Source organism: Leucopleurus acutus (assembly GCF_964270905.1).
Source record: "Leucopleurus acutus genome assembly, chromosome: 18".
Taxonomy (NCBI): Eukaryota; Metazoa; Chordata; class Mammalia; order Artiodactyla; family Delphinidae; genus Leucopleurus; species Leucopleurus acutus.
In genome coordinates, this window is record NC_139160.1 from 8,825,468 (window position 1) to 8,851,160 (window position 25,693).

Sequence of the window (25,693 nt, forward strand, 5' to 3'; positions counted from 1 at the left end):
AGAAATCACCCCTTAATTTATATTTTTCAAATATGAATTTTTGTATTTGAAGTTTGTTAAGTACGATTAAACTAAAATAATAGTAATAATAAAAATAATTATTATTGTAGTATAGTGCAAGTCCCACAATCTCTAACCAAAATCCTTGAGGTCAGATATGTTTCAGAATTTAGGAAGTTCTAAGTGGGGTCTAGGGCACCCCTGGTAATTTAACACATTAATATTTCTGCAGTAAAATGTCTGAAGAGTCACGCTAAGTGGGATAAATAAGGAGTAAAATTAACCTGTCTGTTTGGGTCAAGTCTTGCTGCCAACTTAGTTTTCATGCCAAACATTTAAGAAACAAAACAAAATAAAAACAACTTTTGGTTTTCAGAGGCTTTTGGATTTCAGAATTCTAGAAATGGAATCATGGACCCATACTTGGATATAGGGCCTATCCTTCTATTCTGATACAATTTTAAAAATAAGCTACTCAAGTTTTCTGTGCCTTATTTTCTTCATGAAATAAAGTAGGGTGAGTATCTTCAAAATTAGATAATAAAATGTTCAAGTTGTTACCTCTTTCGTTGAGTTTTTTATTAGTAATCAGGAAACTGATTAAGAACAGTTGAACAGATTATTCAAACCAATTTCGGTATCCACTGAGTGTATCACTCTAAATTATCCTTCAGTTTGGCACTTAGCACTGTTTCTTGATGATGAGGATCTTCAACAGTACCAGGAAGACGGAGACTTCAACTACAAACAAACACAAGCCCAGACAAGTCCAGACAAAATGGTGACATGAATGGAGTTTGCTATCAGTTTCCCAAACTCCTGACCTATTTATGCCACCTCCTCATATCTAGAACTTCACGCTGTCCCCACAGCCCCGCACCCTGCCTGGTCCTGCCTCATTCAAGAGCCTGTCCTCCTGATTATGCCCAACTTTCTGTCTCTAAATCAAAACCTGGTCTATGTCCCATTTCCTGATGACCCAGCTATTTACATTATAAAGTTAATAATAAATACATTTAACTCATGCAAATGTGTTAACAAGTTTATTGAGTCAATATGTTGCTCTCCTAGATCAGTGGTCCCCAACCTTTTTGGCACCAGGGACCAGTTTCGTGGAAGACAATTTTTACACGGATGGTGGCGGGGTGGGGGAGATATATGATGGTTCAGGTGGTAATGTGAGTGATGGGGAGTGCAGAAGAAGCTTCACTCACTCTTCCGCCACTCACCTCCTGCTGTGCGGCCCTGAACCGGTCCAAGGCCCAGGGGTTGGGGACCCCTGTCCTAGATAACACAATTTCTATTCTGCCAGGGGCATTTCAAAGACAAAGCTGTAACCAACTAAGGTACTCAGGGGAAGGGAATTAACCCTAACTAAGAGCCTAGTATTTTTCAGGCACTATGGTAAGAACTTTGCACAAGTTATTTCATTTAATCCTCATTTATTATCCCCATGACAGATTGGTATTATGAATGTAATTTTTTTACAGGTGAAGAAATTGAGGCTCTGAGAGGGTAATTTGTTTAAGGTCACATAGCCAGTCAGCAGTAGCTTCAAGATGCAAACGCATCCTCTTTCCAGCACTCTGCCCTACGTCCTTAAAGAAGTGAGGCAATATAAACACCCTGGCCACCAGCAAGAAGAGGATTTTGAAATAGGCAGGGATTTGAGGCTCCCAGAGCCAACCACATTCTCCTGCTATTTCCTTCTTTCTAAATTTCTGTTTACCCCGTGATGCCCACTGATCATTAATTATGCCAAACACAAAACTAAGAGGCCCATTCTCATTACAATTATAAAAAACCTGTACATGGCTACAGCACTCATAAAATTCCCCAAAAAGAGAGGACAAATAATTAGGGATGACTGCTCTGTGAGGTTCACAGAGGGCATTTCGTTTAGCATGAATGTAGAAGATGAACATAAAAATCAAAAAAGTATGGTCCATAAAGTGTCCTTGACACAAAATTAGCAGATAGAAAACACTCTGAAATTAGCTACTGCCAAATATACCCATGCTTGTTGCATGCTGCTTATACTGGTGTCACACTGAGGGGAAGCCTCACATAAACTCCATGAGGCCGGGAATGTTTTCACTGCTATATCCTCACTGTGTAGAACAATGTCTGAACTGAGGCAACTCGATAAACATTTGTTGAACAAATGAATGAATTTCTTCACCTCCTTTCTCTGGAATTCCTCATAGCCTCTTATCTCTTCCCCTCCTATATTTATCCCACATTTTCCAAATCTCTAAACTCTTCTCCCAGATCTTTAGTCCTTCCCCTTCTTCTTTCAGCAGAACCATGTTTAAAACAAACAAAAACATTTTTACTGGGTATATGTGTATTTCTAGTTAGCTGAGAAATGGAAACAATGAAAAGAGAAAACATATGGTAAATGCAGAGTACATTCAATTCTTATCAAATGCAGACAGATACATAATGAAATCGTAGCAGCTGTGTTTATTTCATAATTTAGGCATTTGAAAAAAAAGTGCCATGTGTTTATTTTAATGTCACTTGATGTCAAGTTTAAAACATGAGTTTGTCTACATGTTTTACCTCTTTTCCTAGAGAATCTTTTAATATTTAAATATAACCTATATCCCTAATTCCCAGCCATCACCACATTATCAATCTGGGTGGAGGTGAGGGGTGAGGGGGTGGAAATCCCTCATAAACTGTGTGTTGACAGAATGCTCTAAAATATATTCTAACTAATAAAGTTGGAAAATAAATTTGGCAGCAACAATCTAAGCTTTGTTGTATTTCATAAAAAGATCTACATTTAAAGGAAATAAAAACATCACATGTGCAATAGCACACAGAGTTGCTATGGTAACAGACTACATTTTTTATATTTACTCTTCAATTGTAGTACATATGAACTATTACAACCAAATAATGTCAACATCCATTTCCTCCTGATCATATAGAGGTCTCTGGAATAAGTTGTACTTACAGTTCAAAGAATCCTCATTTTTTTAACCAATCTTCTTCTGTCTTTTCTAGAAATCATAATTAAAATACATATAATAATGATTAATATTTGCCATTGGGATTAGGTTTGCACCATCATTTAACTCACATAGGGATACTCTCCAAATGAGAAAAAACATAATAAACATAAATGTCAATTTAAACATTTAAATTATTGCTGTGTGCGTGTGTGTGTGCGTGTGTGTATGCGTGTGTGTGTGCGTGTGTGTGCGTGTGTGTGTGTGTGTGTGTGTGTGTGTGTGTGTATGTTTAGGTAGGAAAAAGGTCTCCATGGGAATGAGGAGAAATATGTAGAAAAAGGTATTTGGTTTTACTACCTGAGCACACAAACAAATCTACTTTTCCCACAGCTGTGTTTATATGAACAGTTAAGAAATACCTACTATCCTGAACTATATAATTCTGTTTCACTAAACCTTGATTTTACTATTTATTTCAAAATGTACCTCTGGCATTGCCTTTGGGCACATATAAGTCACTATCAACTAATGTAAACAGAATACCAGCCACCCTCTCCTCATTACATTACACAGAGTACTGGATTTTCCAGAGTTTCTGTTACCTTTCTAACCTTCCCAACCAGTCCTCCTCCAGCTACCTGGAAAATTAACAGCCTGTCAGAACGATCATGGACCACCAGAACATACCAATAATGAGGTGCTTCCAAGTCACGTAAATATGAATCTAATTTGTAGCTGTTACTTTATTATAACAAGATAAGATTGAGGGCTGGACAGGAGAAAAAGATGTAAAGAAGAATAAATGACTCTCCTAAAACGGGGACCTCAGTCACCCACAGTTGGCCCTTATACCGGCCTACACTACAACAAAGTTAGGGAATTAAATGCAACTTTCTGTTTGGGACTAACTGAAAGAAACATGCATAGATTATCCACCCATCCACATACATTCTTTCTCTAATTTAATACAATGGATGTAGCTCTTCATGTTACATTTGATGGAACAGGTTTTCTTTTTTCTTTTGTTTTTTTTAAGAAACTAGTTAGAGGGCATTATGCTAAGTGAAATAAGTCAGACAGAGAAAGACAAACATTATATGATATTGCATATGTGAAATCTAAAAATATAACAAACTAGTGAATAAAACAAAAAAGAAGCAGACTCAGATATAGGGAACAAACTAGTGATTATGGGAGGCGGGGGCAATATAGGGGTGGGTAAGTGGGAGGTACAAACTATTGGGTATAAGCTAGGCTTAAGAATGTATTGTACAACACAGGGAATATAACCAATATTTTATAATAACTGTAAATGGAAAGTAACCTTTAAAAATTGTATTAAAAATTTAAAAATCAATAAAAAAAGAAACCAGTTAGAGAAGGTCTGCTTTGAAAGCCATAAAAATATACCTCTACTGACGTCTTCCACTGCAAACAGATCATCTTCAGTGTCTTCCAGTCAAGAGGAACCACACAGTCGTCTGGCAACAAAGATTCTGTAAAAAAAAAAAAAAAAACAAATTTCATCTCTAATGTCACACATATTTTTCCCCTAAATATGAAGACATACAAACATGATATCTAGACCACCATAATGATAAAAGCCTGGTTTTGAAGATATTTCAGTGATAGCTAAAGCAGGAGTTAGTCTCTCTCAGATCTCTGTTAGTAAACACTATCCAGACTCAATAAAAATGCTTATGTATATATCTAAAGTGATATGTATCATAGTTCATATTCTCATGTAAGTACAAATATATACACATCAGTAGCTTCAAGTGGTACTGTCACAGGGCATAAAATTTAGGTAGACATCCTTTCCTGTGACATGTATAAAACACTGCAAGTACAGCAAGTTTAGTTTTCTTGCAAATTGCTCCTTCCACGTAAGAGTGTCTGGGAGAAAAAATCTTTACAATTATGATGCTCATAAGCAAGTCCAGACATTGATTTATACCTATCAGCCATACCAAACCACGGAAAATATTTTTCCTATACTCGCATATCCCCAGCAACATGGGTAGTTTGGTTTCTTCAGGCCTATGTATGACTCTACTATATAATCCCACTGTGCCTGCAGAGCTCCTAATAATAGAATTCATTTGAGTTCCCTGTTTTATTTACAAGGTCATAGATACACCAGAGCTTTGCATGTCCAACCTAGGTAAACGAATTAGTTTACAGCCTCCACTTCCAGTTTTCTCCTTTCCTTTTTTAAGCATACACCATTTCCAAATGTAAAATTCTTTCCCTGTTTTTCTTTTAAGTCATATTTGTATAAGCACTGCTTATAATTCACTTCCATTTGGAGCCATCCCAGACAAAACCATAACCCCATATTCTCTTCAACAATCCCTTTAGCACAGCTAACCTCACTCATAAAATATTCATAAGCTTCTCATTTATATTTTCTATGTGCAATAATTTTGTTTTGTGCTAGTCTTGTCTCCCCATTTAGAAGGTAAGCTACTTGATGAATGAGGTCTATTTCCTCTAAAAAGCTTTCCAAAGCTTAATTAATGGATGCTGGATCATTATTGTTGATTATGATAGTATTGTGCATTCAAAGGAGGAGGTTTAGAATCTTTTCCCACTAGTGTCTTCATGCTTTCTGGTGCCAATCTAAGGCAGTGATTGTTAATATTTTGGGGTCATGGACATCCCTGAGAAGCTGTTAAAATCTATGGACTTTCTCCCAGAAAAATGGCACAAAATGCCACAAAGAATTTTGCATATGACTTCAGAATATGGACTTTGGACTAATATTCCCGGCTTAAAATGACTTCCATTATCTTTTTAAATTCTCCAAAGCAAATAGTTTAATTTTTTAAATTGGTATGTTTCTTTGGTGCATCTAGGAGGACAGAAAATTGCAGCAGTTACGATGTGATTATTCACAAAGTTTGCAAAAATTATAAACATGATGCCAGAACAGGTTGATAGTTGTGACTCCTCTGACTCTGAGACTTAGCTAATCTTGGGTCTGAGCTGAGTGGACCAAGCTTGTCCAGAACAGCAGAAGTTTAGGAGCAAAGTAAAAAACACTGGAAATCAAGCTGTTAGAGAACCCCAGTCTCCCTGGTAAGTACAGAAGAAAAAGAATATCACGAAGATACAGGATGCAGGGACTGGAGCTTTACTTCTTGGCTCTTACAGCTTCTGTCCCCAAGGAAGGGGACACATGCAATTGCATGAAGTCATTAACACGTGCAATTGACTTACAGATAAGGAAAAGTTGGGATATGTGCCTCATTTCCTCTTTAAGATATTTAGCAACTTGCACAGGCATACTATTTAGCAGAATTACTTAGAATTTTACTTACAATATTAAAAAATCATATTTTCATTTTTAATTCACAGGTAGATTTTTCACTTCCAAAAACAACAACCTTAAGAGCCCAAAGGAACTTTTCAAGTCAACCAGTCAGACTCCTTCCTAACCTTCTTTTCAGTACCCTTCTCAGTTCTTAAAAATTAAATTCAACTGATTTCAGATATTTTTTTCATCACTTAATCTTCATTGTCCCCCTTTTACTATTCTCATATCTATGAGCTATAATGTGAATGAGAAAGGAAAGGGCCATGTGCCAAACAAGGGAAATGCAGAAAGCAGAAATATTTTTCTTAAAGAAAGCAGTACATCTCTATTTGTTACATAATCACTGTTTGCCTGTCTCATTCTTCATTCTTCCCACTGTCTGTTGAAACTGAGAGTCCAAGTATTCAACATGCTCAAAGACATTTCAGACGACTGGCTGTGGAGGTAGGGTATGGGGCATGACTCCACCGAGCACCATTTGCTACGTGTCCTCCACTTCCACCGCCGAAAAGTATCACAACATCAATTAACTGCATGAAATCACTAACATGAGGTAGAAACACTGCAAAAATTACTCACATATGTTAAACTGGACTTTTTATTTGTAGCAAATAAACTCAATTTACCCACTGGAACTCCAGGAGATCCAAAAAGCTTTACTAGTTGAAAGGCAAACTCTTGTGATAATGGTAGCTCAAGGGAATCATAGTAGTCAGTGCTTGTTACATCTTGGTTATCCTCTGTTTGTGAGAACTGTAATGGTTTAGGTTCTTCCCATGTCTCTAGCTTTTCACCAAAACTTTCATTTAAAAAGTGAAGATCAGAAGTGACCCTAAAAGAGTACAAAGTATCAGGTGGGCTACTTAAAATTTCTGAAGAAGTGAACCTTACATCATTTAGTTTATCATCTACTCTCCTCTGAGAGTTGGAAGTCAAAAACGGTTTCTTGCTTGTAAAAGATATCTTCCAAAAGCTAGATGTATATTGTAGCATAAGAGAAGGAATGGGGCTTTTGTAAAAATACACAGAGTGCCTTAGTCTATTAAATAGCAGGTAATGAGAATAAAATTGTCCACCAACATTTAGAAGAGAATCTTTGACAATGTCAAAGTAAAACCATGATGAATGATGATTGAAGGTCATAATGTTTTGCTTATTCTCTTCTTCATTATTTATATCTGAAATTACATCTTTTTTTTCTTCCAAAATAATTTTTATTCCATGGCTTTCTGTTAACAATTCACATTCCCCCATTTCTTTTACATTGATATGACTCTGTCCCAGTAAGTTAAAGTTTGGTGCCAAACTGAAAATCCTTTTCTGCCTCCTTTTTTTATTCTTTGTTGAGTGTAAGGCATTCTTTAGGCTATCCAGCTTAAGGAAGTGGCTTCCAAAGATATTTGTCTCTGTTTCTATGATTGAATCTATATTCTCAGTTGGAGGTGACAAATCTTCATTTTCTATCGATAGCTTCTCTTCTATCAATGTTTCAGAACTGTTTCCTGGTCCTGATGCTCCTTCAGAAGGAGAGATCAATTTAATCAATTGTCTCCTGTTGTCAGGATGAGCCAGTTTTTGCCATCTCTCTCTCTTTGGTCTCTGTTCACATATAAACTTATTAGGTCCCTCAGGCCAGCTACCAAAATAGGGTTGTCTATCAGAGCCCAACTGTAATTCTTCATCAGAGAAATCATTTGAGAAAAAAGCCCAGTAATTATTTTTAGATGTATTTACTCCTTGTACCTTTCTTAAAACTTTATCTGAAGTTCTGGATCCATATTGATGGTACAGATTTGTTTCATTCAGGAGACTCTTATCTACCATCTCTTTCTTCTGCATAAATGAGCATGGGGTTTCAACAAATCGGTTTTGGATGTGTAATGCCATGATATCCCTACTTTCTATATGCTTTTCTATCTTTGTGCCAGGGCAGTCATCACTTGCTACATAGGGGAGATTTTGAGTCACTGTTGAATAAGCAACAGAGCTTTCATTTGGCATCAATGACAAATTTAGAAACAAGTCATCATCTTCCTTGGGGAGGAAATTCTTTGGTGTATTGTCCAACTCAACTACAGACATAACATGTGGCAAACTGTTTTCAAAATTTATGTTTTCCTGTCTCTCATCTTTATGGACATTCACAAAATCTCCTACTTCATTTCTCAGACCACCCGTTAAGGAGCACTCTGATTCTCTTTTGGTCTCTTCTAAGTCTTCCTCTTCATTCTGAGATGGGTCCTGATCTTCTGGTGTAAGATAACTTAAGGTTTCAAATGAGTTTTCCTCCATGATTTTACTATGACTGTTCTGCTTTTTGTTTCTTTTTCTGTTTCTCTTCTTGGCTTTGCCGAACCTGTGCCCAGTTTTCTTCAAATCTCTTTCTCTGAAACATAAAAGAATTAAGAAATTCATAACTTAATTACTTATATAACATTATAAACTAAAATATTATACTCAATGTGCAGATATACAAATCATTAGTATAAGAGATTCTAAAGTGTGTGTCCACTTTGAACTATATTTTAAAAATCACCTTTGAAAGAGATATGCTTTAATCCTCTAAATGATTGGGTTGGCCAAAAAGTTTGTTTTCAGGTTTTCCATAACATAGAAAAACCCAAACGAACTTTTTGGCCAACCTGATAAAAGTGAATACACTTTGAGAAACTTACAACTCATTTTCACATACTCATTTCATAAACCAATAACTTTATGAAAGCCTAATATTTTCCCTAAGATACTTTATATATATATATATATATATATATATATAACCAATAAACAACTTGGTTATCCCAACATCTTGAATTTTGAAAAGTGAAAAGTGACGGGTATAGTGTAAATGGCACCGCTTTAATGGCTCAAATAGCTAGATTTTCTCTAGATGTAAAAACTTTGGCAATTAAGTTGCTCCATCAAACTGTAAAGAACAGTTGATAATGAGCAGCCAAGTTCAGTATTGGGATGATATGCTTCCAACTGCCTAGTGAGCAGTGGTTCTAAACCAGAGGCTCCACCACTACTTTGTGGGGTGTGTGGAAATGTGTGAAGGCATTTCTGGTGGTCTCAATGACTGGAAATGTGTTACTGGCACTTGGTACTGAGGCCAGGGGTGTTAACCATCCTGCAATGCCAGGGACAATTCCACAGTGAAAAGTTATCCCACCCAAACGAGCAATAATGCTCTCATCAAGCACACTAAAAGTTCACGGTGCCCCTTAATTGAAGGCAATCTTTGATCCTGAGAGAAAAAGGAGGATTTAGGAAATTTTCTAATTTCGGATATAAAGGTTTAGTTATCTTCTCTTCCACAATGTACAGATGGAAATATAGTAAAATGTAGTAGAGGAAGGACAATAGATACAGCTGAGGAAAAAAATCCAGGGTAGAGGAATAGGAAAATAAACACTTAAACAAACAAACACCGAAGCAGAAAGAGATAACGAGGAAAAGAGAAGTTGGTCAATTGGCTGGGCATTGGACAAAAGAACTTATTAAAACTGCCCCAGGGCTTCCCTGGTGGCGCAGCGGTTGAGAATCTGCCTGCTAATTCAGGGGACACGGGTTCGAGCCCTGGTCTGGGAGGATCCCATATGCCGCGGAGCAACTAGGCCCGTGATCCACAACTACTGAGCCTGCGTGTCTGCAGCCCGTGCTCCGCAACAAGAGAGGCCGCAATAGTGAGAGGCCTGCGCACTGCGATGAAGAGTGGCCCCCACTTGCCACAACTAGAGAAAGCCCTCGCACAGAAACAAAGACCCAACACAGCAAAAATAAATAAGTAAATTACTAAACTCCTACCCCCAACATCTTCTTTAAAAAAAAAAAAAAGAAAAGAAAATTGCCCCAGCCTCTGGCCTGGTTTATTCCATCCCATGCTGCTGGGCAATTTTCAATAGTCAGGACCCCTGAATACCTTGTTCTTTGTCAACTAATTGCTGCTGCCCTTGTTTATATATCCCTGGATGTTGGTTTAGAAAGAACATTAAGGCTGTAAATCAACTACACTTCAATTAAAAATTAAATTTAAAAATTTTTTTAAAAAGAAGAACATTAAGAAACAGTAAATTACTGAGAAGCAGTTAAGATGGTATCTATAAAAAGGATATCGAGTAAAGAATGTCAACTTTGGCAGTAACTCTCCTTCATGGTCAGTTCTATCTGACTCCAATGAAAGGTCTAGTTGAAGTCTAAAGTGCAGTCACAGTTATAAAATGCATACTGCAGACTAGTCTGTCATCCTAAAAACAAACTCCACTCTCTTCACCCAAACATGAACCATCCTGTTGCAGGGAAAGGAGGAAAAGAATGAGCTGAATTTGTTGTTGCTTTATTTGTTGGCCTAAATGGTAAAACACTAAGGACTTAAGACTCACTCCAGGACTGGTGACTCTGTGGACTTGAATGCACTTAATGTGCAGCCACTGTCCCTTTAAACAGCTCTCTAGTGCACAAGGAAGGAGAACTCTAATCTATGGAAATGGGGTTCCTAGATATGGTTCATCATAAAAGTGTTTATAGCTCCTTATGCCACCAGGAATTACAAGGTTCACAATGCTACTTTGAAAATTGGCTTTAAAAAAAAAAACTATTTAGTGCACACTCACTATATGTTAAGATTATTTAATTGCTTTACATGTACTAACTTACCTAATCTTCACAATAACCATATGTGGTAAGGCAAATGCTAGTTTTACCCCCAACTCAAAAAGGCAACTGAAACAAAGAGAAGCTGAAGAATCTTCCCAACTACAGCCATAATATAAAGCAGCATGGAGGTTCTTCAAAAAATTAAAAATAGAACCACCATATGATCTTGCAATTCCACTTCTGGGGATATATGCAAAGGAAATAAAAACACTAACTCAAAAAGGTATCTGTACCCCATGTTCACAGAAGCATTATTTGCAATAGCCAAAACATGGAAACAAGTGCCCATCAATGGATGAATGGATAAAGAAGTTGTGGTATATATATACAATGGACTATTATTCAGCCATATAAAATGAGGAAATTCTACCATTTGTGACAACATGGATGAAACTTTAAGGCATTATGGTATGTGAAATCAGTCAGACAGAGAAAGCCAAATACTGTATGATCTCACTTATATTTGGCATCTAAAACAAAATGAACAAAAAAACTCATAGAAAAAGAGATTATATTTGTGGTTACCCAAGGCGGGGGTTGGGATAAGGGGGAATTGGAGGAATGTGGCCAAAAGGTACAAACTTACAGTTATTAGATAAATAAGTATTAGGGATTTAACGTATAACACAATGACTATAGTTAACACTGCTGTATGGTATTTAGGAAAGTTGTTAAGAGAGTAGATCCTAGGAGTTCTTACCACTGGAGAAAAACGTTTTTCTTTTATTTTTATTGTATCTATATGAACTGATGGATGTTAACTAAACCTATTGTGGTAATCATTTCACAATGTATGTAAATGAAACCATCATAGTGTATAGCTTAAATTTACACAGTGATATATGTCGATTATTTCTCAATAAAACTGGAAAAAAAGAAAAAAGAAGAATTTGCCCAGGGTCACATGGCTACTGGCACGATTCAGACCAAGACTGACTGGCTTTAGAGTCTATACTCTTTAACCATTATACAAAATTGCCTCTCAACTAAAAAGCAGAATTTTACACTTCCCTTCTTTCTCTTCCTCCTCTCATCTTCAAATTCCTCTTCCTCCTCTCATCTTCAAATTCTCACATGTGCACAAACACAGAGATGTTTATGCTGGCAAGAGTTGAGTCCTTTTGAGGGAAGCAGCTCTTGGGCCCTGACTCCTACTATCACTACCCTAATAGTGTCTTGAGACTTTTTTCTTTTTCTCTCTCTCCCTCTGTATGAAAGCAAACAAGGAATAACACCAGAAAGTGAGAGAAGGTAGTGTGGAACAGGACTCATCTCCCTAATTGAACTTTATGTCAAGGTTTTATATGACCAACGGGAAGGCCAGGGTAGGTGGCCTATTAACTTAGGCCAATGGACACAAGGGGCTCCTCCTGAAGTTAACTCATTTGTCAAGGGATAGAGGTAGTGAAGAGTGATCACATTCTGGATATATTTTGAAGGAAAGACAAGCAGGAATTGAAAACAAATTGGTTAGAGTATGAGAAAAAGATAATAATCAAGCATGAGTGCAAAGATTTTGGCCTGAACAATCAGAGGGATGAAGTAGCCATTTGCTGATACACAGAAGCCTGTACAAGGTAGGGGTTTGGAGAGAGCATTGCTAAATCAATTGCCTCAACGTTCAGCTCAGAGTCTTAACCAGTAAATTAATCTGTCCCTATAGCAGAATTTAGAAAGTAGAAAAGATGAGGGCTTCTCTAATACTCCTCAAGGGTTCCTATGTTTTTTAAATGGATTACAATCTGATAGCTACTTTGAGAAAGGACCTGCCAGTGATGAAAACTCATGATGCCTGCAGAGAATTTAACATGGATCATGAAAGAACGAGGTGGCTTAAAAAATAACTATTAGGATCTAGGAGATCACGCAATTTATTAAGGCAGTTTGCTAAAAGAGTTAATCAAAGAAGTCTTAAGGCTTGGAATTTCAATTAAAAATACAATGCCAAGAAGTATGAAAATCCGAAGACTAACTTTATAAGGAAGTGTGTCAGAGACTTTTTCTAGTTCTGCACCATGGAAGCTCTATATAGTGACCACACTTGTTCTAGTAGTTGGAACAGGACTTCTGGAAAGAAAAAACAAAGCAATAACAGGGACTTGTGAAGCACTTGGGAGATAAGAGAAGTGATGGTGGTGATAACTTCTGTGAGAATGTATACATTGGATGTGCCTAATCAATAGATGTATTTATGTATTTATAAAGTGTGAAAGGCTCATCAAACCTATGTCTCACTCATGCTGATTCACTTAGGGGTGAATGGCACCATTAAAAGAGAAGAAGCATCACTAAATATAAGTTAGTCATGGAGAAGAAATCAGAAGAGATGGACGCATGGGCTGTAGCTTTAGAAAAGAAAGGAAGAAATAAGGAAAGAACGAATGGTAACATATCTCTGATTAATAAGATTTTGCTTTTTAGATAATGGTTTAGAATCCAAGCTCCTGGGTTCAGATGGAGTGCACTTTTTAAGAATTAGAAAGGTAGTGTTGCTAAGAGACAAGCTAACCTGACCAAGTGAACTGTGACCTGAAGACAAAGGTGAGAGAACATCCAGATAAAGCCAAAATTGACTGCTATGGAGAAAAAAAAAAAAAATATATATATATATATATATATAGTTATTGCTTAATGTTCTTCATCAGGAAAATAATTAAGGGAGCCAGAAACGTTATTTCTTATTGCAGAGGCCTATACACTAATTCATGAAGCATGGGCAATACATGAAGTAAAACTCAATTAAAATACACAGATTATAAAAGAGAGGTCTCACAGCTTTATGGAATGACTGTGGTTGAAATAATCCAGGCCTAGGTCCTCTTGGTTCAGTAATAAGCTAGTAGTGGGATCTTGGGCAAATCAGGTCTCCCTTCTGAAATGGAGATAACACTACCTTCTTGCAGAGTTGTAAAGATTAATATAGATGCCCTTAAATGACCTCTACCTAACCAATGACAAATTCTTTCCATCGCCTCTGTAGAATAGCATAACTAATGCCAATGACATACAAAATGCTTGCAGCTAGATGGCTGTTCTCTAGTACAACTACACATTTCTGCTCCCATTATTTAGGGCTGCATATTTACAAGCAGTCAGGTGAGTTTTTCCCAAGTCTGTTTATACTTATCATAATGGTACTATAATTTTATAGTTTGATTAAACATTATGTCAATCAGTAGAATATGAGTACAAGAAAGAAAGTTTCTATAAAAATTCAATTGAAGTAAGTGACTCAATAAAGATAAAGTACTAAAAGACTGTTATCAAATTAGGTTTAGTCAGGATAACCATGAAGTTTACTTAAAAGTCATAAAAACCTATAAGATTTCTTTGGGTTCTCCAATTTTCAACAACAGAAACTAGAAATTCCTTAAACCTACACAGTATGGTCAATTAATCTACGACAAAAGAGGCAAGGATATACAATGGAGAAAAACAACAGTCTCTTCAATAAGTGGTGCTGGGAAAACCAGACAGCCACATGTAAAAGAATGAAATTAGAACACTCTCTAACACCACATACAAAAATAAATTCCAAATGGATTAAAGACCTAAATGTAAGACTGGAAACCATAAAACTCCTAAAGGAAAACATAGGCAGAACACTCTTTGACATAAATTGTAGCAATATGTTTTTGGATCTGTCTCCTAAAGCAAAGGAAATAAAAGCAAAAAGAAACAAATGGGACCTAATTAAACTTAAAAGCTTTTGCTCAGCAAAGGAAACTGTCAACAAAGCCAAAAGATAATACTCAATGGGAGAAAATATTTGCAAATGATATGACTGATAAGGGGTTAATATCCAACTTATATAAGCAGCTCATACAACTCAATATCAAGAAAAAAAAAAAAAACCAAACAACTCGATTTAAAAATGGGCAGAAGAGTGCTTCCCTGGTGGCGCAGTGGTTGAGAGTCCGCCTGCCGATGCAGGGGACACGGGTTCGTGCCCCGGTCCGGGAAGATCCCACATGCCGCGGAGTGGCTGGGCCCGTGAGCCATGGCCGCTGAGCCTGCATGTCTGGAGCCTGTGCTCCGCAACAGGAGAAGCCACAACAGTGAGAGGCCCGCAAACCGCAAAAAAAAAAAAAAAAAAAAAGGGGCAGAAGAACTGAATAGACATTTTTTCAAAGAGAACATGCAGATGGCCAACAGGCACCTGAAAAGAGGCTCAACATTGCTAATCATCAGGGAAATGCAAATCAAAACCAAATGATGTATCAACTCACACCTGTCAGAATGGCTACCATCAAAAAGAACACAAATAACCAATGATGGAAAGGATGTGGAAAAAAGGGAACTCCGGTACACTGTTGGTGGGAATGCAAATCGGTACAGCCACCATGGAAAACAGTATGAAGGTTTCTCAAAAAACTAAAACTAGAACTACCACATTATCCAGCAATTCCACTCCTGGGTATATATCCAAAAAAAATAAAAACTCTGATTTGAAAAGATACATGCACCCCAATGTTTGTGGCAGCATTATTTACAATTGCCAAGATATGGAAGCAATCTAAATGTCCATCAACAGACGAATGGATAAAGAAAATGTGCCATACACACACACACACACACACACACACACACACAATGGAATACTACTCAGCCATAAAAAAAATGAAATTTTGCCATTTGTAGCAACATGGATGGATTTGGAGGGTATCATGCTAAGTGAAATAAGTCAGACAGAGAAAGACAAAACTGTATGATATCACTTACATGTGGAATCTAAAAAATAAAACAAACTAGTGAATATAACAAAAAGAAGCAGACTCAAGATACAGAGAACCAACTAAAGGTTACCAGTAGGGAGAGGGAAGGGGGTGTGGTTGAGAGTCCACCTGACGATGCAGGGGACACGGGTTCGTGCCCCGGTCCGGGAAGATCCCACATGCCGTGGAGCGGCTAGGCCCGTAAGCCATGGCCGCTGAGCCTGCACGTCCAGAGCCTGTGCTCCGCAACGGGAGAGGCCACAATAGTGAGAGGCCCGTGTACCGCAAAAAACCAAACAAACAAACAAAAATAAAAAAGACAATATTAACTTAGTAAAAAGGCAACCAACAGAAGAGAAAATATTTGCAAATCACATAACTGATAAAAGATTAATATCCAGAATATACAGAGAATTCCTAAAGCTCAACAACAAAGAAACAAAAAACAATTTGATTTAAAAAAATAGCAAAGGCGCTATTTAAAATATCCAAGACATGGAAGCAACCAAAATGTCCATCAACAGATGAATGAATAAAGAAGATGTGGGGTGTGTGTGTGTGTGTGTGTGTGTATACACACAATGGAATATTAGTCATAAAAGAGTGAAATAGTGCCATTTGGAGCAATATGGATGGACCTAGAGATTATCATTATTGAGTCAAGTCAGTCAGAGAAAGACATCATATGATATCACTTATAAGTGGAATCTAAAAATATCATACAAATGAACTTATTTACAAGACAGAAATTGACTCACAGACATAGAAAACAAACTTATGGTTACCAAATGGAAAGGGCAGGGATAAATTAGGAATTTGGGATTAACAGATACATACCACTGTATACAAAATAGGTAAACAACAAGAACCTACTGTATAACACAGGGAGCTATATTCAATATCTTTTTTTTTTTTTTTTTTTTTTTGTGGTACACGGGCCTCTCACTGCTGTAGCCTCTCCCGTTGCGGAGCACAGGCTCTGGATGCGCAGGCATGGCGGCCATGGATCACAGGCCTAGCCGCTCCGCGGCATGTGGGATCCTCCCGGACAGGGGCACGAACCCACGTCCCCTGCATCGGCAGGCAGACCCCCAACCACTGTGCCACCAGTGAAGCCCCTGGCTGTGAGATTTTTGACTTTAAAGCAAAATGACCTATTGATTCAATGCAATAAAATGACATTATTTTATTCACAGGTTAACCATTAAAACATTTAATGAAAATATATGGCTTGGGACTCCCCTGGTGGTCCAATGGTTAAGACTCCATGCTTCTACTGCACGGGGCACGGGTTCAATCCCTGGTTGGGGAACTAAGATCCCACATCCAGCATGCCACAATGTGGCCAAAAAAAAATTAAATTATATTTTAAAAAGAAAATATATGGCTTGCTTTCTTTACTTCCTTTGTTCCTACTTTCATACTGTTTTTATTTTGCTTGTTTGCTTTTGAAAGTGGTAAACACAATTATTATTCTTGTCAAGTAAGATTAAGGTCATTTTTTTTCATCCACAAAACAAAAGATGAAGAAAAGTTCTCAAAGTAAAGGAACAACTGCTGGAAAGGAAAGCAAACTAGATTTTAAAAGATGTTCAGAACTTCTCACAAAGAAAAGACCAGGCCCAAATGGCTTCAATGGGCTTCTTTAAATGTTCTATCAACTACATAAGGAAGAAAAAACACCAATTCTTCACAAACTCTTCAAAAAAACAGAAGAAGAAAGAACACAACCCAGCTCATTCTATAAGGCTGGCACCACTCTGATGCCGAAAGCAAATGAAGACATCACAAGATAAGAAAACTACCGACCAATACAACTTATGGATATAGATGCAAAAAACTAAAAACAAAACAAAACATAAACTAACAAACTGAATCCAGCAACATATAAAAAGGATTATACATCATGACGAAGTGGGATGTATCCCAGGAATGCAAGGTTGGTTTAACATCCAAAAATCAACTAGTGTAATATACCGTATCAATAGGATAAAGTACAAAGACCACAGGATCATCTCAATTGATACAGATAAAGCATTTGACAAAATCCAACATTCTTTTGTAACAGAAACACTTAACAATCAGGAACAGAAGGAAACATCCTGAACTTGACATTGGATATCTATGAAAAACCACAGCTAACACCATACTTACTGGTGAAAGACTGAATGTTTCACCCTAAAATCAGAAAAAAGACAGGATGTCTGTTCTCACCATACCTATTTAACATTGTACTAGAGGCACTAGCCAGCACAATCTGGCAAGAAAATGAAATAAAGAGGACATAGATTGGAAAGAAAGAAGTAAAACTATCTCTATTTGCAGATATGATTGTATATATAGAAAATCCTAAGGAATTTAAGGAAAATCCTAAAAAACAAATAAACTACCTCAGCAATGTTTCAAGGTATGAGGTCAACATACAAAAATCAATTGTATTTCTATACATTAGCAGTGTACACTCTGAAAATTAACAAAATTCCATTTACAATATCATCAAAAAGAATTAAATATTTAGGAATAAATTTAACAAAAGCAGCACAAGACTTGTACTCTGAAGACTACAAAACATTACTGAAAGAAATTAAAGAAGACTAAATAAATGGAAATACATCCTATGTTCATGGATCAGAAAATACAGTATTGTTAAGATGGCAATACTCCCCAAATTGATCTACAGATTCAATGCAGTCCTTGTCAAAGTCTCACCAGCCTTTTTTGCAGAAATTGGAAAACTGATCCTAAAATTAATATAGAAATTCCAGGGACCCAGGATAGCCTTAACAATCTTGAAAAAGAACAAAACCGGAGGACTCATATGCCCTAATTTCAAAATCTGCTATAAAGCTATAGCAATCAAGGCTGTGTAGTGTTGGCATAAAGATAAACACAGAGGTCAATGGAACAGAATTGAGGGTTCAGAAATAAACCCTTATATCTATGGCCAATTTATTTTTGATAAGTAGTTCAATGGGGAAAGAGGAGTCTTTTCAACAAATGGTGGACAATTGGATATCCATACACAAAAGAATCAAGTTGCACCTTACCTCACACCATAAACAAAATTTAACTCAAAATAAATCAAAGACCTAAATATAAGAGCTAAAACCATAAAAATTCTATTAGAAAATATAGGTGTAAATCTTCATTATCTTGAACTAAGCAGTGAATTTTTAGAGAACACCAAAATCACAAGCAACCAAATAGAAAAGTATACAAACTGAACTTAATTAAAATTAAAAAGTTTTGTGCTTCAAATGATACCATCAAGAAAGTGAAAAAAAGACAATCCACAGAATGGGAGAAAATATTTGCAAATTATATATCTGATAAGAAATTTGTACCCAGAATACATAAATAACTCTTACAACTCAATAATATAAAGACAAATCCAAATTTTAAAATGGGCACAGGATCAGAATAGACCTTTCTCCAAAGAAGATACGAAAATGACCAATAAGCACATGAAAAGATGCTCAATCTCATTAGACATCAAGGAAATGCAAAATCAAAACCACAGTGAAATACCATTTTACACCCAGTAGGAGGGCTATAATACAAAAAAGGGACAATAACAGGTGTGGGTAATAACGTGGAGAACTTGGAACTCAAGAAAATGTCTAAATTATGTACCCCATCTGCAGTGACAAAAGTATGTTTTAAGGACTTCCCCGGTGGCGCAGCAGATAAGCATCCACCTGCCAATGCAGGGGACACAGGTTCAAGCCCTGGTCTGGGAAGATCCCACATAACCACGGAGCAACTAACCCCATGCACCACAACTACTGAAACTTGTGCACCTAGAGCCCATGCTCTGCAACAAAGAGAAGCCACTGCAGTAAGAAGCCCACGCACCACAACAAAGAGTAGCCCCCGCTCGCCGCAACTAGAGAAAGCCTGCACACAGCAACGAAGACCCAACGCAGCCAAAAATAAATAAATTTATAAAAAAATTTGAATATAAACCTTTTTTATATCCAATCAGTAATTACAGTTACAACTAAAGTTAATGTAAGTCATTATTTTAATTAAAAATTTAAAAGTAAAAGATAAAATATTCAGATAATAAATTTGAATTAATACAGTAGGAAATATCATTCAGGAAAATAAGATTGAGGTTGTAAAAATGCTCACAACATATTGAAGTGAAAAAAAAAACAAACCTGAAATAGAAAACAGCAATAATGGCTCATATTTCCTATACACTTGCTATGGGGGCAGATATTTGTTAAGTCATACATATATAAAATCTCATTTAATCCTTACTAAAAACAACTTACGATCTGTTAAATTGTCCCCATTTAATAAATAAAGAAACTGAGGCTTAGAAACTTGCCCAGTTCTCATAATTAAAAATATGTGAAGTTAGACTTAAACTCAAGTTTCTCGGATTCCAAAGCTTATGTTTTCAACCATTATGCTATACAGCTGTCAAAATTATAAATCTCAGAATAGAGGTCTGATGTATTTGTATATTTACATGTTTTAAAATATGCACATATATAGACTTAAAAACACAGGAATATGCAAAATATTAATGGTGGTGAACTATGGGGGTTGATTCCTTTGTGATTTTCTGTGTGTCCAGAATTTCCTACACTGAAGGTGTACTATTTTTGTAATAGAAAAATAAATAAATAAATAAAGGCTTTCTTCAGTAAACAAATTAGGCAAAACAAAGAAAAAATACATATAAATGTGTTTTCCCAACATTTAAGCTTCACTCTAGAATAATAAATACACTTATGGATTTATTGAACATTAGCTTTGATTAATGAACATATACTTAACCCCCACACACACAAAAAAAGGCCTGTGTGCAAATTCAGTTCTAGCTAGTAAGACTCAGCAATTATTGTTAACACCCACTTTCTAAAAAAAGCTTTTGTATTATCTGGTGACTTCTCTACATTTTCAACAGTCATGAACAAGAATAATTCCAATTCAAACTACAGTATAGTGTATTGCATTAATTTTCCTATTTCTATCATGTGAGCTCTCAAGATTGCACTTTGAAATAATAACGCTTTAAATTTATTACTGCCAATAATAACTGCAAGTTCTCAAAATTAAAATCTAGTTTATTCTTAAATATATTGATTTCATTATGCCCACCGTTAGTCAAATTTTTTAAAAATGTATAAAGAGGAGTTCCGGGAAGATGGCGGAAGAGTAAGACGCGGAGATCACCTTCCTCTCCACAGATACACCAGAAATACATCTACGCGTGGAACAACTCCTACGGAGCACCTACTGAACGCTGGCAGAAGACCTCAGACCTCCCAAAAGGCAAGGAACCCCCCACGTACCTGGTTAGGGCAAAAGAAAAAACTAAACAGAGACAAAAGAATAGGGACGGGTCCTGCACCAGCGGGAGAGAGCTGTGAAGGAGGAAAAGTGTCCACACACTAGGAAGCCCCTTCGCGGGTGGAGACTTCGGGAGGCGGAGTGGGGGAGCTTGGGAGCCGCAGAGGAGAGCACAGCAACAGGGGTGCGGAGGGCAAAGCGGACAGATTCCAGCGCAGAGGATCGGGCCGACCGGCACTCACCAGCCGAGAGTCTTGTCTGCTCGCCCGCCGGGGCGGGCGGGACTGGGAGCTGAGGCTCCGGCTTTTGTCGGAGCGCCGGGAGAGGACTGAGGTTGGCGGCGTGAACACAGCCTGCAGGGCGTTGGTGCGCCGCGGCTGGCCGGGAGAGAGTCTGGGGAGGGGTCTGGACCTGCCGAAGAGGCAAGAGACTTTTACGTCCCTCTTTGTTTCCTGGTGCACGAGGAGGGGGGATTGGGAACGCTGCTTGGGAGAGCTCCGGAGACGGGCGCGAGCCGCGGCTAAGAGTGCGGAGCCCAGAGACGGACATGGGACGCTAAGGCCGCTGCTGCCGCCGCCAGGAGGCCTGTGTGCGAGCGCAGGTCACTAGCCACACGCCCTTCCGGGGAGCCTGTGCAGCCCGCCGCTGCTGCCGGGGTCCCGGGATCCGGGGACGGCTCCCCCGGGAGAGCGCACGGCGCGCCTCAGGCTGCAGCGTCACGCCGGCCTCCGCCGCTGCAGGCCCGCCCTGCACTCCGTGACCCTCCCTACCCCCCGGCCTGGGTGAGCCACAGCCTCCGAATCAGCGGCTCCTTTAACCCCGTCCTGTCTGAGCAAAGAACAGACGCCCTCCGGCGACCTACACGCACAGGCGGGGCCAAATCCAAAGCTGAGCCCCTGGGAGCTGTGAGAACAAAGAAGAGAAAGGGAAATCTCTTCCAGCAGCCTCAGAAGCAGCGGATTAAAGCTCCACAATCAACTTGATATACCCTGCATCTGTGGAATACCTGAATAGACAACGAATCATCCCAAATTAAGGAGCCCTGTGGATGAAAGGCTCTTGGTGCTGCAGCCAGGACTCAGTGCTGTGCCTCTGAGGTGGGAGAGCCAACTTCAGGACACTGGTCCACAAGAGGCCTCCCAGCTGCACATAATATCAAACAGCAAAAATCTCCGAGAGATCTCCATCTCAACGCCAGCACCCAGCTTCACTCAACGACCAGCAAGCTACAGTGCTGGACATCCTATGCCAAACAACTAGCAAGACAGGAACACACCCCCACCCATTAGCAGAGAGGCTGCCCAAAATCATAATAAGTCTACAGACACCCCAAAACACACCACCAGACGTGGACCTGCCCACCAGAAAGACAAGATCCAGCCTCATACACCAGAACACAGGCACTAGTACCCTCCACCAGGAAGCCTACACAACCCACTGAACCAACCTTAGCCACTGGGGACAGACTCAAAAAACAACAAGAACTACGAACCTTCAGCCTGCAAAAAAAAAAAAAAGGAGACCCCAAACACAGTAAGATAAGCAAAATGAAAAGACAGAAAAACACACAGCAGATGAAGGAGCAAGATAAAAACCCACCAGACCTAACAAATGAAGAGGAAATAGGCAGTCTACCTGAAAAAGAATTCAGAATAATGATAGTAAGGTTGATCCGAAATCTTGGAGATAGAATGGACAATAGAATGGACAAATTGCAAGAATCAGTTAACAAGGACCTAGAAGAACTAAAGATGAAACAAGCAACGATGAACAACACAATAAATGAAATTAAAAGTACTCTAGATGGGATAAATAGCAGAATAACTGAGGCAGAAGAACGGATAAGTGACCTGGAAGATAAAATAGTGGAAATAACTACTGCAGAGCAGAATAAAGAAAAAAGAATGAAAAGAACTGAGGACAGTCTCAGAGACCTCTGGGACAACATTAAACGCACCAACATTCGAATTATAGGGGTTCCAGAAGAAGAAGAGAAAAAGAAAGGGACTGAGAAAATATTTGAAGAGATTATAGTTGAAAACTTCCCTAATATGGGAAAGGAAATAGTTAATCAAGTCCAGGAAGCACAGAGAGTCCCATACAGGATAAATCCAAGGAGAAATACGCCAAGACACATATTAATCAAACTGTCAAAAATTAAATACAAAGAAAACATATTAAAAGCAGCAAGGGAAAAACAACAAATAACACACAAGGGAATCCCCATAAGGTTAACAGCTGATCTTTCAGCAGAAACTCTGCAAGCCAGAAGGGAGTGGCAGGACATATTGAAAGTGTTGAAGGAGAAAAACCTGCAACCAAGATTACTCTACCCAGCAAGGATCTCATTCAGATTTGATGGAGAAATTAAAACCTTTACAGACAAGCAAAAGCTGAGAGAGTTCAGCACCACCAAACCAGCTCTACAACAACTGCTAAAGGAACTTCTCTAGGCAAGAAACACAAAAGAAGGAAAGGACCTACAATAACAAACCCAAAACAATGAAGAAAATGGGAATAGGAACACACATATCGATAATTACCTTAAATGTCAATGGACTAAATGCTCCCACCAAAAGACACAGATTGGCTGAATGGATACAAAAACAAGACCCATATATTTGCTGTCTACAAGAGACCCACTTCAGACCTAGAGACACATACAGACTGAAAGTAAGGGGATGGAAAAAGGTATTTCATGCAAGTGGAAACCAAAAGAAAGCTGGAGTAGCAATTCTCATATCAGACAAAATAGACTTTAAAACAAAGACTATTAGAAGAGACAAAGAAGGACACTACATAATGATCAAGGGATCAATCCAAGAGGAAGATATAACAATTGTAAATATTTATGCACCCAACATGGGTGCACCTCAATACATAAGGCAAATACTGACAACCATAAAAGGGGAAATCGACAGTAACACATTCATAGTAGGGGACTTTAACACCCCACTTTCACCAATGGACAGATCATCCAAAATGAAAATAAATAAGGAAACACAAGCTTTAAATGATACATTAAACGAGATGGAGTTAATTGATATTTATAGGACATTCCATCCAAAAACAACAGAATACACATTTTTCTCAAGTGCTCATGGAACATTCTCCAGGATAGATCATATCTTGGGTCACAAATCAAGCCTTGGTAAATTGAAGAAAATTGAAATTGTATCAAGTATCTTTTCTGACCACAACGCCATGAGACTAGATATCAATTACAGGAAAAGATCTGTAAAAAATACAAACACATGGAGGCTAAACAATACACTACTTAATAATGAAGATATCACTGAAGAAATCAAAGAGGAAATCAAAAAATACCTAGAAACAAATGACAATGGAGACACAACGACCCAAAACCTGTGGGATGCAGCAAAAGCAGTTCTAAGGGGGAAGTTTATAGCAATACAAGCCCACCTTAAGAAGCAGGAAGCATCTCGAATAAACAACCTAACCTTGCACCTCAAGCAATTAGAGAAAGAAGAACAAAAAAACCCCAAAGCTAGCAGAAGGAAAGAAATCATAAAAATCAGATCAGAAATAAATGAAAAAGAAATGAAGGAAACAATAGCAAAGATCAATAAAACTAAAAGCTGGTTCTTTGAGAAGATAAACAAAATAGATAAACCACTAGCCAGACTCATCAAGAAAAAAAGGGAGAAGACCCAAATCAATAGAATTAGAAATGAAAAAGGAGAGGTAACAACTGACACTGCAGAAATAAAAGAGATCATGAGAGATTACTACAAGCAACTCTATGCCAATAAAATGGACAATCTGGAAGAAATGGACAAATTCTTAGAGAGGCACAACCTGCCAAGACTGAATCAGGAAGAAATAGAAAATATGAACAGACCAATCACAAGCACTGAAATTGAAACTGTGATTAAAAATCTTCCAACAAAGAAAAGCCCAGGACCAGATGGCTTCACAGGCGAATTCTATCAAACATTTAGAGAAGAGCTAACACCTATCCTTCTCAAACTCTTCCAAAATATAGCAGAGGGAGGAACACTCCCAAACTCCTTCTACGAGGCCACCATCACCTTGATACCAAAACCAGACAAGGATGTCACAAAGAAAGAAAACTACAGGCCAATATCACTGATGAACATAGATGCAAAAATCCTCAACAAAATACTAGCAAACAGAATCCAACAGCACATTAAAAAGATCATACACCATGATCAAGTGGGGTTTATTCCAGGAATGCAAGGATTCTTCAATATACGCAAATCTATCAATGTGATAAACCATATTAACAAACTGAAGGAGAAAAACCATATGATCATCTCAATAGATGCAGAGAAAGCTTTTGACAAAATTCAACACCCATTTATGATAAAAACCCTCCAGAAAGTAGGCATAGAGGGAACTTTCCTCAACATAATAAAGGCCATATATGACAAGCCCACAGCAAACATCATCCTCAATGGTGAAAAACTGAAAGCATTTCCACTAAGATCAGGAACAAGACAAGGTTGCCCACTCTCACCACTCTTATTCAACATAGTTTTGGAAGTTTTAGCCACAGCAATCAGAGAAGAAAAGGAAATAAAAGGAATCCAAATCGGAAAAGAAGAAGTAAAGCTGTCACTGTTTGCAGATGACATGATCCTATACATAGAGAACCTTAAAGATGCTACCAGAAAACTACTAGAGCTAATCAATGAATTTGGTAAAGTGGCAGGATACAAAATTAATGCACAGAAATCTCTGGCATTCCTATA

General features: G+C 37.9%; 1 protein-coding gene across 4 annotated transcripts in view; it reads right to left on the reverse strand.

Moving 5' to 3' along the window:
* Positions 1-246: 246 nt before the first annotated feature.
* The window catches only part of LOC309974896 (uncharacterized protein), a 69,010-nt gene continuing 43,563 nt past the window's right edge, over positions 247-25,693 (reverse strand). For 3 of the 4 annotated variants that reach the window (XM_082859737.1, XM_082859736.1, XM_082859734.1), the window contains 2 exons: positions 6,909-8,668; positions 4,117-4,459 (listed from right to left, as the gene is read on the reverse strand). In XM_082859737.1, coding sequence (XP_082715863.1) covers positions 4,317-4,459; positions 6,909-8,668 — 1,903 coding nt within the window. In that variant the 3' untranslated portion in view covers positions 4,117-4,316. Of the gene's footprint in view, positions 742-2,965; positions 3,012-4,116; positions 4,460-6,908; positions 8,669-25,693 lie in introns of those variants that run through there. The other variant, XM_082859735.1, reaches the window with a different exon arrangement.